The sequence below is a fragment of the Gymnoscopelus microlampas genome, assembly GCF_963454915.1.
Source record: "Gymnoscopelus microlampas genome assembly, chromosome: 3".
Classification (NCBI taxonomy): domain Eukaryota; kingdom Metazoa; phylum Chordata; class Actinopteri; order Myctophiformes; family Myctophidae; genus Gymnoscopelus; species Gymnoscopelus microlampas.
Genome location: NC_139940.1, coordinates 57,177,158 through 57,194,915, shown reverse-complemented (window position 1 = coordinate 57,194,915; position 17,758 = coordinate 57,177,158). Strand labels below are relative to the sequence as shown.

General features: G+C 41.3%; 1 protein-coding gene across 2 annotated transcripts in view; it reads left to right on the top strand.

Moving 5' to 3' along the window:
- The window catches only part of cgna (cingulin a), a 65,733-nt gene that overhangs the window by 24,574 nt on the left and 23,401 nt on the right, over window positions 1–17,758 (top strand). For both annotated transcript variants that reach the window (XM_084052946.1, XM_084052945.1), the window contains exons 9-13: window positions 598–725; window positions 1,874–1,985; window positions 5,084–5,296; window positions 11,954–12,102; window positions 14,248–14,368. In XM_084052946.1, the coding sequence (XP_083909072.1) occupies window positions 598–725; window positions 1,874–1,985; window positions 5,084–5,296; window positions 11,954–12,102; window positions 14,248–14,368 (723 nt within the window). The remainder of the gene's footprint in view (window positions 1–597; window positions 726–1,873; window positions 1,986–5,083; window positions 5,297–11,953; window positions 12,103–14,247; window positions 14,369–17,758) is intronic.

The following is a 17,758-nucleotide window of genomic DNA, read 5'->3' as shown; positions in this document are numbered from 1 at the left end:
GGATGTCTCCTTTAAGGGAACGCATCAGTGTCATTTTAGATTTCTTTGGCCATTAAAAAAAAAGCAGATATACATGGGCTTGTAGATCTGCTATTTTTTTGAAAAATATTTGTGCAAATCTTTGAATACATCTTTTTTTTTAAAGCAAACCTTTGTAACTGGGGGATTTTGGGGGATTCTACACATTTCTTCTAAATCCTAACAGTTTTTTGAAAAAAACTCATGTTGCTACAATCAGTGGTTCTCAAACTTTTCTCATGTCAAGGACCCCCAAAATGATATGTATTTGGCCATGGAGGCCCCCATCGCAAAATATTTTTGTTCCAGGGACCCCCAGAAGCAAAGATTTAAGTTAAAAGTGTTTGCAATAAGATATATATATATATATTCAATGATTTGCACAAATTTTCACGATGAAAACAAAATAGCAGATCTACAAGCTCATAGCGCGGCACTCGGTGCCGCGCTATGAGCTTGTCGATCTGCTATTTTTGAATAGCCAAAGAAATCTAAAAATGACGTGATGCGTTCCTGATCTTAATGGATTAAAGGTGTTGCCAAGTAAATTTGTGTGTGTGTGTGTTTGTGCGTGTGCAGGGTTGCAGTGGTCAGAGTCAGTCAGAAGTATCATTGAAAGCTCAGCTGGACTCCAGTGTGGACGAAAACCTGGAGCTGTTGGAGAGACTGGACCACAGCAGAGCTGAGCTGCACCAGACACACTCTGAGTTAATACACACACACACACACACACACACACACACACACACACACACACACACACACACACACACACACTTAACCCATTAAGACCTAAATTAGGAGTTCTCACACTTTCAAGATTTTTCAAAACTAGCAGATGTACAAGCTCGCATTCGTGACACGCTGTGAGCTTGTATATCTGCTATATGAATAGCCAACGCATACATCTAACATAATAAACTTTATTTGTATAGCACCTTTCATGACATGAAATGCAGCGCAAAGTGCTTTACAGAGCAAGAATACAGTTACAGTTACAACCAATTTAACAATAAAGCAAACATAAAATAAAATAAAATAAAAGCAAAAGCATAAAACATTAAAATAGGCAATACAGTGAGGACTTAAAAATCAACCAAAGAGTCAGCTAAAAGCAAGAGTGAAGAAATAGGTCTTGAGCTGTGCTTTAAAGCTATCGACAGAGGCTGCCTGTTTTAGGTGTAATGGGAGTTTATTCCACACTGTTGGTCCGTAAAAGCAGAATGCTGCTTCACCGTATTTTTTATGTCATTTTAGGCACCTCGAGTAGGTCAGCACTTGAAGACATGGTCTTAACGGGATAAACCCTATATACTCTGTTGTATATCAATAGTGAACATAGCAGATCTAGCTACAGTAGGCTCAAAACGAGTCACGTTGCGACACGCTGTGAGCTTGTAGATCTGCTATTTTCACCAGATTATCCCCAAATTGTCACTAATGTTCAACCAAATACCACTGAACGTTTATAGATTTTTGCCCAAAGTAGTTGTTTTTTTTGCAGAATATTGGCCTATTATGCCATGCCCAGAATATGGACACTAGGGTTCATGCAATCTGGGAACCCATTCAGAAAAAGAAAAATAATTCCTTATATTTTTGCCTCTGGGAGCACCACCTCCTTTTTTGTGTAAAATGGGAAACTTGATATGGCTCCTCCCCTTCCTTGGTCCACTTCCTCCCCGGGTGCTTCTGTGTTTATTCCTACTAACAACAACACTACATGCAGTGGTGCTGACAGATTCTGCTGTTAGCAGAATCCCTTGTGTTTACTCTCTGTGTGTGTGTGTGTGTGTGTGTGTGTGTGTGTGTGTGTGTGTGTGTGTGTGTGTGTGTGTGTGTGTCTGTCTCTCAGACTAAGTCAGTTGCGTATGGACAGAGAGACTGCAGAGAGTAAGGTCAGACAGATGGAAGACCGTCTGGCGGAGCTCCAGGAAGACGCCAGGAGAGACAATGACAACAAGCAGGTACAGTAACAGCCATAATGTCACTTTGGTAGAGGGTTTGGCTCGTGTAGTTACATCGTCACGATGCAACTCTAAATATTGGCGAGATATCGTCAATAGGCTCTATGCACGGCAGCCATATTATCACTTCCTTCACAGGTGTTACCAATGCTTGAAGGCTCTGTTACATTTTAGTGTAGCACAGTGGTTCTCAGATTTTTCAATTTCCACGACCCCCATAACTCTGAGAGTGTACAAATGGAACCAAATGGACCCGTAAAGGTCCATTTGGTTCCATTTTTACACTCTCAGAGTTACACACCCGTACATTTGGGAGTGTTTCCAGTGAGCCAACATGCACAATATCAGCACCCTGACTCTTGTTTGACCAGAATGGAACAGAGCCTTCATTAGTATCATTGGTAACACCTGTGAATGTCTTACAATACGGCTGGTGGGCATAGAGCCTATTGTTGCTGTGTTTATTATGCAAAATATTGCAGTCGTTGACTTGACATTGTTGGCTGTGAAATAGATCTCAAAGACTTACCTTTAGGACACAACATATAAACATATAAAAAGTGGGGTCTGACGATGTCCGTCCATCCATGTCATACTTTTTTATTTCATACATTGTCAGAATCAGCTTTGTTTGTGTGCATTTATGTGCTAAAATAGTGACTTTGAGAGCTGTTTCACTGTCTAAACCTCTACCAAAGTGTCATGGTGCTTTAACACCAACTTAATACAGTAGATCACTGGTTCCAAAACTGGGGGTGCCCAAATTATTTTGGGGGGGGGGTCCCCAGATAATTAGCTTAATGAGCAACACTGTTTTCTCACTAAGGTTGGGCGATATGCCAAAATATTTCTATCGGCCATCGCCGGCCCAAAAATCGCAGATTGACGATATATCCGCGCTAGAAAAGCAATAACGTGAGAACAGCTCCCCAGTCGTTTAAGCTCGAGTTATACTTTGCCGTACAGCGGGTCGCGTGTCAAAAATAGCAGATCTACAAGCTCACAACCAAGGGGCAAGGCTGAGATATTTACTATGAGGCCAACCCGGATGTTTAGTAAATGTCCAGCGAGAGGCGCTGTTTCACCCGTGCCGACCTGTGAGTTCAGAAAGAATTTATTTTAACGCAAGCCGATGGGTTTTTACCAACTTTCAGACTCGATTTTCTTACTGTAATAAAAATTGTCATAAATTCTATATGCTTCCAGTCGCTAGTTTAAAGTCTCCTTTCAATCATCAGGATATGCGTTTTGCTAAATTATGGTTCTATTTATTATAAAATTGACGATAAAGTAGGCTATTCTCTAGGAGGGGCGGGATGATTTGATTGACACGCTACACAACCAATAGCATTCATTCCCCGCCCCCCGCTCTTGATTGACAAGTTACCCAACCAATAATGGTCTGAACTCATTCTGACGCGTAGTGAAAGATGGCGGAGCCACAGTCTGCAGCAAAGGATTCATTTTCGGTCTGTAGAAAGCAGCGGAGGGGGTTTGTCCATCTCATTTATACAGTCTATGCTCACAACGTGTCGCGGACATGAGGCATTGTGAGCTTGTAGATCTGCTATTTTCGACGCACGACCCCGTCGTACGACGGAGTATACATTGGGCTGTAACACGTGCTGTGTCGGGTCAATGAACAAAAAAACGAGATGAGACGGCATGACTGTATTTCTGCTGCCATGCACCAATCTCACTCTCACACTGACCAAACTTGTAAAAAAGAGTTGTAAATCAATTGTAAATCACTTCCATAGGATATTCTTTTAGGACTTTAAGCTAAGATCACAGGCTGGGCCGCTGTGAGATGAAGTGTCAGTTGAAGCAGAGAAACCTACCTCAGTCAGTTTGCAGCAACGATGTGGCGAAACACACCCATCCAGGTTAACTTTTTTTATATTCGGACAAATAATAAATGGTGGTGCTGCGGGATAAATCGGGATAAGTCCGTGCCGCCCTCCCCTGTAACTAAAGGGACTTGCAGTGCGCGTCGGGTCGCGAGTGAACTCACATTTCAAGTCGCATTGATTGACTGCCTGGTGATATAAACATAAGCTGACTTAAGTTTTCACATCCAGACTTGACAGCAAAAGTGAAGAATCAAGTGCTGGGATCTTGTGATACCGGGGGGACACGCTTACTGCGTCATCAAGCTTGCAAATGCACAGCGAGGATTTGCAGAAACTGGAGCTTTAGTTTCAATTTCGTTTTTATATAAAACTATATATACAGTACAGCTATCATCAAACGTACAGTAGCAGTTAAACAGACTAGGAAAGCAAAAGCTATTCACTCTCTTTGGCTATATTTGAAGAATGTAATTCTCGAGGAGGCAGACCATTAGGATGCATTTATTTTGCTAAATAAAATGTCAAATATCATCCGAAAAATCACCTACTGTAATAAAAACATTCGACGATTGGACTCATCCAATCGCCCAACCTTATTTCTCACCCAACAGTAAACAAACCAACATACAGTATACGTGTATACAGAGTATCTGCCCATTTAGCTTGTAGATCGGCTATTTTCACAATATGTATCTGCGTAACCGAGTCAAACTAAATGTAATGCCTCAACTCCCAAGTGCTTGCCAGGGGGTGGGGGGTCCCCAGTTCAAATATGATTATTTGAATAGGCTCTATGCACAGCAGCCATATTATCACTTCCTTCACAGGTGTTACAAATGATACTAATGAAGGCTCTGTTCCATTTAGTATAGCACAGTGGTTTCCACGACCCCCATAACTCTGAGAGTGTACAAATGGAACCAAATGGACCCGTAAGGGTCCATTTGGTTCCATTTGTACACTCTCAGAGTTACACACCCGTAAGGGGCCATTTGGAAGCCCATGAGGGTCCCTGGACCCCAACTGTAGACCCACTGGTGCAACAGAGTGTTTCCAGTGATCCAACATGCACAATGTCAGCACCCTGACTCTGTTTGACCAGAATGGAACAGAGCCTTCATTAGTATTATTATTTATTCGTAACACCTGTGAATGTCTTCATAATATGGCTGCTGTGAATAGAGCCTATTGGGGAAAAGTTTGGGAACCCTTGCAGTAGATTACAAAATGTGTGTGTGTGCGTAGGAGTTAGTGTCGTGCCAGGCAGAGCTGTGTGCGGCCGGTCAGCAGAGACAGCGGGTGGAGGAGGTGCTGAGACAGAGGGAGAGGGAGCTGACGGCTCTGAAAGGAGCCCTGAAGGAGGAGGTGGCCTCTCACGACAAGGAGATCGAGACGCTCCGGGAGCAGTACAGTACCGACATGGAGAGACTGAGGAGCAGCATGGAGACTCTGTCACAGGTACACACACACACACACACACACACACACACACACACACACACACACACACACACACACACACACACACACACACACACACACACACACACACACACACACACACACACACACACACACACACACACACACACACACACACACAATATTATTGGACTTAGATGAATAGGCTCTATGCACAGCAGCCATGCTTGAAAGCAATTGGGCCCCTTCCTTATTTTAGTGTAGCACAGTGGTTCTCAAACTTTGACTTAATGTCAAGACCCCCATCTCAAATATTTTGTTCCAGGGACCCCCCAGAAGCAAAGATTTGAGTTACAAATATTCGCTTTGAAAATATACATATTTTAAGATTTGCACCAAAAAAAAAGAAAAGAAGAAAAAAGCTCATAGCACAGAGTGCCTTGTCTATCTTCCTTTTTTTAATAGCCAAAGTATAAAAGGTTAAAGTGGTTGAAATTATTGTGATGCTATTATTAACACATTTAGCTGGGGACCCCCTGGAGTCCCTGGGGGTCCCCGGACCCCACTTCTAGAACCAATGACTTACAGTAAGCGAGGTAAACGCATACATAGAATGCAGAGAGACAGTGTAGTGTCTAAAGATAGGATACCAGGTATCAGGTAGAACCTAGCATCGGTCTTAACAATACACTATCTAAATAACAACCTGTACATTGAAACTATACAATACCAGGTAAATAATGAACTTGGCATCTGTCTAAACCATTGGTTCTCAAAGTGGGGTCTGGGGGCCCCCAGGGGTCCTTGGGGGAGTTCCAGGGGGCTAAATGATGGATAGTTAGGAACCAAATGGACCCTTATGGGTCTGTAACTCCCAGAGTCCCAGAGACAGAAATGCCATTAAATGGGGGTCCGTAGCCTAGTGCATGTCAAACTGGGGGTCCTTAATATTAAAATGGTTGAGAATCACTGCTAGAGCCATGAAAATCTTCTCTTATGAGGGGGGCCTGGCATATCTTTTGAAATGGGGGACGGCGGGCTAATAAGTGTCAAGTTGGGGGTCCTTGACATGAAAAAGTTTGAGAACCACGTGGTCTAAACAACATGCTAACATTTAAATTACATTCTTAACATTGCGGTCAAGAAAACAAACCTAAGTGATAGGGGTGTGCTGATACTGTACACTCATTTCACGACATCGATACGATATATGGCACTTTTTTATTATGAAAATACTAGAGGTCCCGGGCGGCCGGCCCACTAGCCGCGCACGGGGCCCCGCGCACGGGGTACCAAAATCGTGGGATAAAAATGTCCAAAAGAAAAGTAAAAAAAATAATAATAATATCCGAAAGGCATGGCGAGAGAGTATGTTTTCCCCCCTGTCCGTCCGCCCGTCCTTCCGTCCGTGTGTGTGTGTCCGTCCTGTCTGTGTGTTAGCAGCTAATCTCCGGCACCGTTGGCCCAGTCGCTCCGAAACTGTGCACACACACTCCCTGGATGCCAATTCAGAACCTCTGCCACAATTTTTTCACATGGGCCTGTTATAGCGCCACCAGAAGGCCGATTTGTGCAAAACCCATGTTTTTACATTACTCCTACAGATTTTATCGAACGTCATGCAAATCGGTACACAGTATCTCTATAGTCATGTGATCAACACGGGTCTGTCCCATTTCCCATATTCCATCCTCATTGCCTATGGTTGGCTTCCAAAGTTTGCAGGATTGGTCCGTTTTGAACAAAAAGCCTCAAACTATGCACGCAGCGTGCGATTTCTGTGAAATTTCACACGCACATTCCCACTAGGCCGAGGAAGAAATGCCACCCTTTTCACATTGGCCTGTTATAGCGCCACCAGCAGGTCTAATTTAGCAAAACACATTTTTGGAACAAAATGCCTCAATCATGAATGCAGTGTCTGATTGCTGTGAAAGACCTAAGAAGAAATGGCACCCTTTTCACATTGTCCTATTATAGCGCCACCAGGAGGCCAGAATAACCTACCTGACCTGGCGGAGACCTGTGCTCCGAGGAGCACTTTTTCTATTTTTTTCTTTTTTTCAAAACGATTTTTTTTCCACCCCAAAACGAAACATATCGTCACGAAAACATATCGCGATATATCGTGGGACGATATATCGTCACACCCCTACTAAGTGACAAAAAGACAGAATGACCCAGGATGCGTCTGCATGGTAGCCATGTCTTGGTACAGGGAGCGAGAAGTGCTAGGGGGGTGAGGTGCAGTCTGAGGTGAGTGCTAGGGCATTGGTTCTCAAAGTGGGGTCTGGGGACCCCCAGGGGTCCTTGGGGGGCGGTTCCAGGGCGTCCCCAGCAGAATGTGTTACTATCACAATCATTTTAACCACTTTGACCTTTTCTACTTTGGCCATTCAAAAATAGTAGATCTACAAGCTCATAGCACGGCACTCGGTGCCGCGCTATGAGCTTGTAGATCTGCTATTTTTGAAGTGGACATGTGTAATTCAAATATTTGCTTCTGGGGGGGGTCCCTGGAACAAAATATTTTGAGATTGCGGTCCGCGGGCCAAATGTGTATCATTTTGGGGGTCCTTGACATGAACAAGTTTGAGAACCACTGTGCTATAGGGGGTGAGGTGGAGTCTGAAGAGATCAGTCTTCAGATCACGGCGGAAGATTTGAGAGTGAGTCTAAAGTTCTGACTGCACTGGAGAGTTCCACAGATGGGTGATTGTTCTGTGATGCGTTAGTTTGTTGTTAGGCGTGATTCACCACTGATCTTGAGTACACTAGTTCCTAGGCCTGTCACAATTATTACGTAATCGTCTAATCACAATTATTTGAGATAATCGCAATTCGTCTTTAATAATCGTCATAATCGTTTCCATGTTGAAATGTTGTCACCCGTCTTCAAATATTAAAATAGCAGAAATGGCAGATATGGAAGCTTACAACGTTTAGATCAGCTATTTCTGCTATTTTTACATGCATAAAATGATTCAATGTCAATAATGTCTTTTCATATTTCAGATATTTGTCATATCTGCCCTGTGCAATTTTTGATTATGAAGCCTACAGTAAAAGACTTGATAATGTTCCAATGTTCAACAATGCCAAACACACAATGAAGTCGTTAATGGCAATTATTTGAGTGACAATTAATCGTCAACTTAAATTTGTAATCGTGACAGTCCTACTAGTTCCAGTACATCACCATATATGTGAGTAGGAGGAGGAGGAGATTTAAGCTGAAGAGTAGTGCCATCTGCTGGCAAGGAACTGATACACATCTGGACCTTTTAGGGGATGATAGAACACAATGATATAGGCTCTATGCACAGCAGCCATATTATCACTTCCTTCACAGGTGTTACCAGTGATACTAATGAAGGCTCTGTTCCATTTAGTGTAGCACAGTAGTTCTCAGATTTTTGAATTTCAGATTTCTACGACCCCCATAACTCTGAGAGTGTACAAATGGAACCAAATGCCATTTGGTTCCATTTGTACACGCTCAGAGTTACACACCCGTAAAGGGCCATTTGGGAGTGTTTCCAGTGAGCCAACATGCACAATATCAGCACCCTGACTCTGTTTGACCAGAATGGAACAGAGCCTTCATTAGTATCATTGATAACACCTGTGAATGTCTTACAATATGGCTGCTGTGTATACTGTAGGGCCTATTGTGAAGATATTTTGTTAATTTCTTAATCTCTTGGCACAGAAAACCAACTGCAGGTCAATATGTACATTGAAACTATAGGATACCAGATGAACAATGAACCTAAAATCCTTTTAAATGACATATCTAATTTGCATTCTTAACATTGTGGTCAAGAAAGCAAACCTACTGTACCTACCTGTGTTCAAAATGTTACTTGAGTAAAAGTGCAAAAGTATTGGCATCAAAATATGCTTAAAGCACCTAATCTAAAAGTACTAAAACGGGCTGCAGGAGAAGGACTCCGACTCGATCGGAATGTTTGTTGTCTGAGCGTAGAGCCATATGAAATCCGTGTTAACGGAATCGCGGACGGAATCGCGGAAATGACCAATAAAAATGGAATTGGAATAAAACACGGAATATTGCAGAATTTGGAAAATAAAAAAAAATCGCGGTAAAATATTTTTTTTTACCGCAAATTTTTACAAATCCACGGGACACCACCATTTTGCATGGCCACATCCTACTTTATAAACAGTAAAATCCACGTAGAAATAGTCTTAGAAAGACGATAGAAACAATAATACATGGGCGACGCCATTTTGCGCATGCTCAGACCGAATTAGACCGAATTATTTTGGGAACATTTTTGCGTATAACACAACAAGGGCCATGTATGGACTGTTATATCTTGAACATTTATTCATTTCCACTTACCAGACACTTTTTTTATGGTAAAAATGAGCATAAAAAGCAAAATACAGAATTCAGAAATATTAAAATGGAAAAAACAGAATTTTGGAAAAAATAAAACGGAATTGGGAAAAAAATAAAACGGATTTCATATGGCTCTATCTGAGCGGTGTGCGCGTATAGCCGGTGTGTTTACAAACGATTGGACTTGCGACCGTAATGAATAAAAAGAAATAGGCTCTATGCACAGCAGCCAGAGCCATATTATCACTTCCTTCACATGTGTTACCAATGATACTAATGAAGGCTCTGTTACATTTACAGTAGTGTAGCACAGTGGTTTCCACGACCCCCATAACTCTGAGTGTACAAATGGAACCAAATGGACCCGTAAGGGTCCATTTGGTTCCATTTGTACACTCTCAGAGTTACACACATGTAAGGGACCATTTGGAAGCCCATGAGGGTCCCTGGACCCCAACTGTAGACCCACTGGTGTAACAGAGTGTTTCCAGTGAGCCAACATGCACAATATCAGCACCCTGACTCTGTTTGACCAGAATGGAACAGAGCCTTCATTAGTATCATTGGTAACACCTGTGAATGTCTTCACAATATGGCTGCTGTGAATAGAGCCTATTGTGACCTGTTGAAAGTTAAAACTAGAAAATGTGCTCCTCAGAGCACAGGTCTCCGCCAGTACTGTTCCTGATTAATCCTGTCTTACCTCATTTCAAAAGATATAAATGATCTTTTGAAGTGACACACCTACTTATAGGTTTCTATTTTATCATGCGTCTCGCTAGCCAATCAAAGCACACCCTTTCAACATATTGTCACGTGTCACGTGAAGCTTGACCAATGTTAGCTTGGTGGACACACGGAAGGACGAGAACGAAAACATAGTCTCCTGGCGGAGACAAAAAGTGTGGTGTTTAGATTCATGGTATATTTCATCAGTTACAGTAGGTTAGTTACAGTAGGTTAGGTATCTATACTTTAGTTTAGTTATCCTCCTCTGTGTTTGCCTAGTTAACTATACTAACATGGTTCCATCATGTCAGTTAGGTTTACTTATCTATACTAACATGGTTCCATCATGTCAGTTAGGTTTACTTATCTATACTAACGTGGTTCCATCATGTCAGTTAGGTTTACTTATCTATACCAACGTGGTTCCATCATGTCAGTTAGGTTTACTTATCTATACTAACATGGTTCCATCATGTCAGTTAGGTTTACTTATCTATACTAACATGGTTCCATCATGTCAGTTAGGTTTACTTATCTATACTAACGTGGTTCCATCATGTCAGTTAGGTTTACTTATCTATACCAACGTGGCTCCATCATGTCAGTTAGGTTTACTTATCTATACTAACATGGTTCCATCATGTCAGTTAGGTTTACTTATCTATACTAACATGGTTCCATCATGTCAGTTAGGTTTACTTATCTATACTAACATGGTTCCATCATGTCAGTTAGGTTTACTTATCTATACTAACATGGTTCCTCATCATGTCAGTTAGGTTTACTTATCTATACTAACATGGTTCCATCATGTCAGTTAGGTTTACTTATCTATACTAACATGGTTCCTCATCATGTCAGTTAGGTTTACTTATCTATACTAACGTGGTTCCTCATCATGTCAGTTAGGTTTACTTATCTATACTAACGTGGTTCCTCATCATGTCAGTTAGGTTTACTTATCTATACTAACATGGTTCCTCATCATGTCAGTTAGGTTTACTTATCTATACTAACATGGTTCCTCATCATGTCAGTTAGGTTTACTTATCTATACTAACATGGTTCCTCGTGTCAGTTAGGTTTACTTATCTATACTAACATGGTTCCTCATCATGTCAGTTAGGTTTACTTATCTATACTAACATGGTTCCATCATGTCAGTTAGGTTTACTTATCTATACTAACATGGCTCCTCATCATGTCAGTTAGGTTTACTTATCTATACTAACATGGTTCCTCATCATGTCAGTTAGGTTTACTTATCTATACTAACATGGTTCCATCATGGCAGTCAGGTTTACTTATCTATACTAACATGGTTCCTCATCATGTCAGTTAGGTTTACTTATCTATACTAACATGGTTCCATCATGTCAGTTAGGTTTACTTATCTATACTAACATGGTTCCTCATCATGTCAGTTAGGTTTACTTATCTATACTAACATGGTTCCTCATCATGTCAGTTAGGTTTACTTATCTATACTAACATGGTTCCTCATGTCAGTTAGGTTTACTTATCTATACTAACATGGTTCCATCATGTCAGTTAGGTTTACTTATCTATACTAACATGGTTCCTCATCATGTCAGTCTCAGGCGGGCATCGAGGCGGAGCGGCAGCGCGTCAACACGTCCGTCCGATCGCTGCACCAGCAGCTCGACGACTGCAGAGACGAGAGCAGCCACTGGATGGAGCAGTTTCACGCAACCAGAGACGAGCTGAGATCCAACAAGCAGGAGTGAGTACAGGGACTACGCACGCATGCACAAGAACACAGGAAGTTCCCATATTCTCAGAACGTCACCAAATACAATAAATAGATAAAAGTGTGCCATCCAGAGTTTCCGCTAGGCAATCTTTTGGCCGACCACCGTGACCTGCAATGTTATATTTCTCCGGCCAGATTATATATTAATCGGCCATAATGTAATTGACCTCACACAGTGGCGTGAAGTAACTAAGTGCATGTACTCAACTAAAATTTTGAGGTACTTTTACTTTACTGGAGTATTTCCAATTGTCTATACTTTTACTTCTACTCCACTACATCTCAGATGCAAATATTGTGCTTTTACTCCACTACAATTATTTGAAAACTTACTAGTTACTTTGCAGATATACATTATTACATTATAAAACATACATTAACCACTTTAGCCCTATTTAATACCTCGCATCTCAACGTGTTGTGAGCTTATAGATCTACTATTGTTAAACTTTAAGTACATTTGGAGACCAATACTTTTGTACTTTTACTCAAGTATTTTTTTAATTCCGGACGTTTGCTTGTAACAGAGTACTTCTACATTGCAGTATCGATACTTTTACTTAAGTAAAACATTTGAGTACTTTTTCCACCGCTGACGTCACATGCATGTATGCATATACGTGCGTGTGCAGTGAACCACCCACCTGACCTTTACACCTCGTTACGTTCGCAGCACTTCTTTCCACTTTATCACAGCTGTGCAATGTGCTGTTCCTGCGATTATAGTTTCCTATAGCAGTGGTTCTCAATGTATTTGTATGTATTTGGCCGCGGACCCCCATCTGAAAATATTTTGTGCAGCGCGGCACGAAGCATATCTACTCCTTCATGCAGAGGTGTAGCTTGATGCAAACTGCAATGATGACTTAAAGGGATACTTCACTTTTAAAACAAATTTGGGTCATTTTATCGTCTACTCAGGCTTTTGGGAGCACCCCGGATAGTTTTTAAGTTGCTTGATTCAGTATTTAGACATTTGATATTCATTTTATCAGACACGCCCCCTTCCTATACAAACCCATTGTAACTTCAAACTCCATTTTAACCATGTTAGATTCATCGAAACCACCCGTCGTTGGTTCTGGTGACTCATCCTGCCCTCCTAATACGTGAGGGGGCTTCGATTACTTTTTTCTAGGGCTGGGACTCGATTAAAAAAATTAATCTAATTAATTAGAGGCTTTGTAATTAATTAATCTAAATTAATCGCATGTTTAATCGCATATCAATATTTGACCTGAGAAGCAATTTATTTTCAGTTAAAACAGATTTTGGTATATGAGTGAATACATAAGTTTAAGCAACAAAAAATAGTCCTGCACACAACCGTGTTTTTATCCACGCTTCCATCAGAGAGTTTTTTAAATCTAAATTTCCCATCCCCTGGGCCAAGCAAAGCAGTCTGATCGGCTTCTTGTCCCATTGCGTGCACTGGGGTGTGTTGGCTGTTGGTTGGTGCACTGGTATGATCGGTACACCTGAAACTCGTCCAGTGAGGTTCCGTGGTGCATAAACTAAGCGCGATTAAAATGCGATTAATTTTTTTAATCGCGTAAATTTTCTGTAATTAATTAATCTAAATTAATCAGTTAAAGTCCCAGCCCTACTTTTTTCATAAATTGTATACATTTTTTTATTTTATTTTTTTCATTTTCCCCCCCAAAAAAAAAAAATGAAAACAAGTAATGAAAAAAGTATTTGAAAAAGCACGGCCCTTCACGTATTAGGAGGGCAGGGTGAGTCACCAGAACCAAGGAGAGGTGTTTCTGAAGAATCTAACATAAAAATGGAGTTTGAAGTTACAATGGGTTTGTATAGGAAGGGGGCGTGTCTGATAAAATGAATATCTAAATACTGAATCAAGCTACTTAAAAACTGTCCGGGGTGCTCACAAAAGCCTGAGTAGACGATAAAATGACCAACATTTTGTTTTAAAGTGAAATATCCCTTTAATGATGGCTAGATGTAAGTGTGTTTTACCAAGGTGGGAGTCACTGTAGACCAGCATGGTTTGACTCTATATGGTTTCGGGCTGTGTCGATATCCAGCCTGTTTAACGTGTGTGTGTGTGTGTATGTGTGTGTGTGTGTGTGTGTGCGCGTGCGCGCGGGTCAGGCTGCTCCAGGCTCGACTGGAGAAAGAGGAGTTCGAGGAGGAGCTGAACGAACTGCAGGAGAAACTGAACGCGATGAAACTAAACATACCTGACCACACACACACTGACGGCCTGAACAAGGTAACACACGCCCGTGCAGAGCCTTAGTTTGGAGGAAAGCTTTTCAGCCTTTCCACCAAACATGCCAAGGCTGTACAATTAACAATGTAGCAGTGTTGACTAAGACTAAGATGACGACTAAAACTAAATGCCGTGTTATTCAAAAGACTAAGACTAAATCATAATTAAAGTAATAATAGGCTCTATGCACAGCAGCCATATTGGAAAGAAATTGGGCCTCATCTTACTTCCTTCACAGGTGTTACCAATGATACTAATGAAGGCTCTGAGTCTGTTCCATTCTGGTCAGGGTGCTGATATTGTGCATGTTGGCTCACTAGAAACACTCCATTTTGGTTCCCAAATGGCCCCTTACGGTGGGTGTGTAACTCTGAGAGTGTAGAAATGGAACCAAATGGACCCGTGAGGGTCCATTTGCTTCCATTTGTACAGTCTCAGAGTTATGGGGGTCCTTGAAAATAAGACAACCACTATGGCACACTAAATGGAACAGAGCCTTAATTAGTATTATTGGTAACACCTGTGAAGGAAGTAAGCAAGGGGCCCAATTCATTCCCAATATGGCTGCTGTGCATAGAGCCTATTGTGTTGACTAAGACTAAGATGACGACTAAAACTAAATGGCGTGTTATTCAAAAGACTAAGACTAAATCAGAATTAAAAGTAGTCATTTAAGTACGGTAAACATGAACTCTAGTCAATAAACAACAAGGAACATAGTCACATAAGTAGAGTGCAGAGAGAACAGTGTAGTGCCACAAAGAAACTATAGGATACCAGGTAAACAATGAGCCTAGCATCTGTCTAAACATCATGCTATCTAAATAACATTCTGTACTTTATGGTTAAGAAAAACTAATCTATGAACCAAACCAAAAAAAAACATGAGAACAAGTGACCAAGATATGTCTGCATAGTCAACTAGCATCACATGGAGGCAGAAGGTGGCAGGAAGGGAGAGTGAAGTGCTAGTCAGTGCATACATGGGCACATGCGGCCCCCACCTTCACTTAATGCGGCCCGCAGGTTAATATCAGAATACTGATATATTATTGCTGTTACAAATCCAAACATGCAAACATGACCCGCTTTAATTACTTCTATAGCCCTATCTTATCTATATTATAGTAGCTTAATGGCAAACATGACCCGCTTTAATTACTTCTATAGCCCTATCTTATCTATATTATAGATAACTATATTATAGTAGCTTAATGGCTAGTATTAACACATCCACCGCCAGAGGTTAATCTCATAATGTACTCACCAGTGCCAAGGTTTTATTGTTGTTTTTTGTTTTTTTCACGTCGCCATAGACCCCGTTAAAATCCTTAACAATGCGCGATGCACTGTTTGTAAACATCGTGCACATGTCCCTGTGTCTAGCAGTGCAGACCACGTGTCAAACGGGGCATCCATATTGTAGTTGGAACGGTTTATGTTAAACAGTGATGACCGGGGAGAAAAAACTACAAGGGAGAAAATGGCGTTTTTGTGTGCGCTTTAGAATGGAGGCCGACGGGAACGGCAAAACCGGATCGCAAATAGTTCCGTTCCGGTGGTGTTACACTGAAAATGGTCCGTGTAGAAAATAGATTTTTTTCGAAAAAAAGGAAAAAGCACCCGGACCGTAGCACGCTTAACAGTTGGATTTAATGGACCGTAGGACTACGTTCTTGCCGTTTAATGTGTTAAAATGTTATTGTCTTTTTGTATGTCCAATGTATTTGTATTTAAAGGAATATTTCACTTTAAAATAAAAAATGCATAATTTTATCGTATACCCAGGCTTTTGTGAGCCCCCCAGACAGTTTTTATGTTGCTTGATTCAGTATTTATATATTTGATATTTATTTTATCAGACGCCCCCTTCCTATACAAACCCGTTGTAACTCCTTTTTAACCATGTTAGATTTATCAAAAACACCCGTCCTTGGTTCCTACTAATACGTGAGGGGGCGTGTTTTTTCCATTTATTTTTTCATTTATTTTATTTAATTTTTGGGCGGTGCAACCGCCCCTATATGTGAGGTTTTAACCCCCACCCATTGCACCCCCCCAACCCTACGCTGTGATTGGCCACCATTGTACCCCCCTAACCCTGCACCGTGATTGGCCACCATTGTACACTGGTTGACTCTATTCAGGACTGTGATTGGCTAGTGAAACACATGACACATGTGCAGTCTTAGGACTGTGCACTTTAAAAAAAAACACATTTATGTTTTTGAGTGGTGCCAACCCTATATCTGACTTTGTCCGTGTGTCCGTATGTATGTATGTCCAATAAACAAACATTGATGACAACATCAATACGGGGCTCATCAAAGGCACCACTCTCTTCACACAGGGTGTGATTTTTTTTTTTAAGTGAATCACCCTCTGTGATGACCACTGTGACCACACCGCCCACTTCACACTGGGTGTGATTTATGTATTGTATTTAGTTTTTTTAATTTTCCAAAAACATGATTAATAATAAATGACAAAAGTAATTGAAAAAATCACACCTGTGTGAAGGTAGCGGCGCCTTTGATATATTTTGTCATAGATATGTGTTTCTACTAGAGAAACAATATTAAATCTCTGTAAATTTATTTCAAGGCCAAATGCATTGCAATGTGGTACCAGAAAGATATGTATGTGTTATGAAATAATCTATACAATTTATAAGCTGTACCCAGAGTGTTTATGTTCCGGACTTTTACAGTTTATATAAACCATCTAATTTTGTATTCATGATATAATATTGATGTCATGAATAGTTCCCTTGCCTGACCAATCAGAACGTTGACGGGCCTGACCAATCAGAACGTTGACGGAAAAGCCAGGTATAGAGCAGGACCATCGCCGTTAAAAATACATACAAAAAAAGAAGGGGGAAAAGCATGAGAAAATAAAAATATATACAAAAAAAAACATGAGGAAATAAAAAATAAACCTTGACATCATAGTGATGTCATGAATAGTCCCCTTGCCTGACAAATCAGAACCTTGACGGGCCTGACCAATCAGAATGTTGACGGACCTGACCAATCAGAACGTTGGCGAGCCTGACCAATCAGAACGTTGACGGACCTGACCAATCAGAACGTTGGCGAGCCTGACCAATCAGAACGTTGACGGACCTGACCAATCAGAACGTTGGCGAGCCTGACCAATCAGAACGTTGACGGACCTGACCAATCAGAACGTTGGCGAGCCTGACCAATCAGAACGTTGGCGAGCCTGACCAATCAGAACGTTGACGCAAAAGCCAGGTATAGAGGGCTAATATCCGCTCTATACCTAAAGGTATAGAGCGGCTAGCGCCGCTAAAAACACAGTCTCCTCACGTATTAGGGGGGCAATATGAGTCACCAGAACCAAGGACGGGTGTTTTCGATGAAT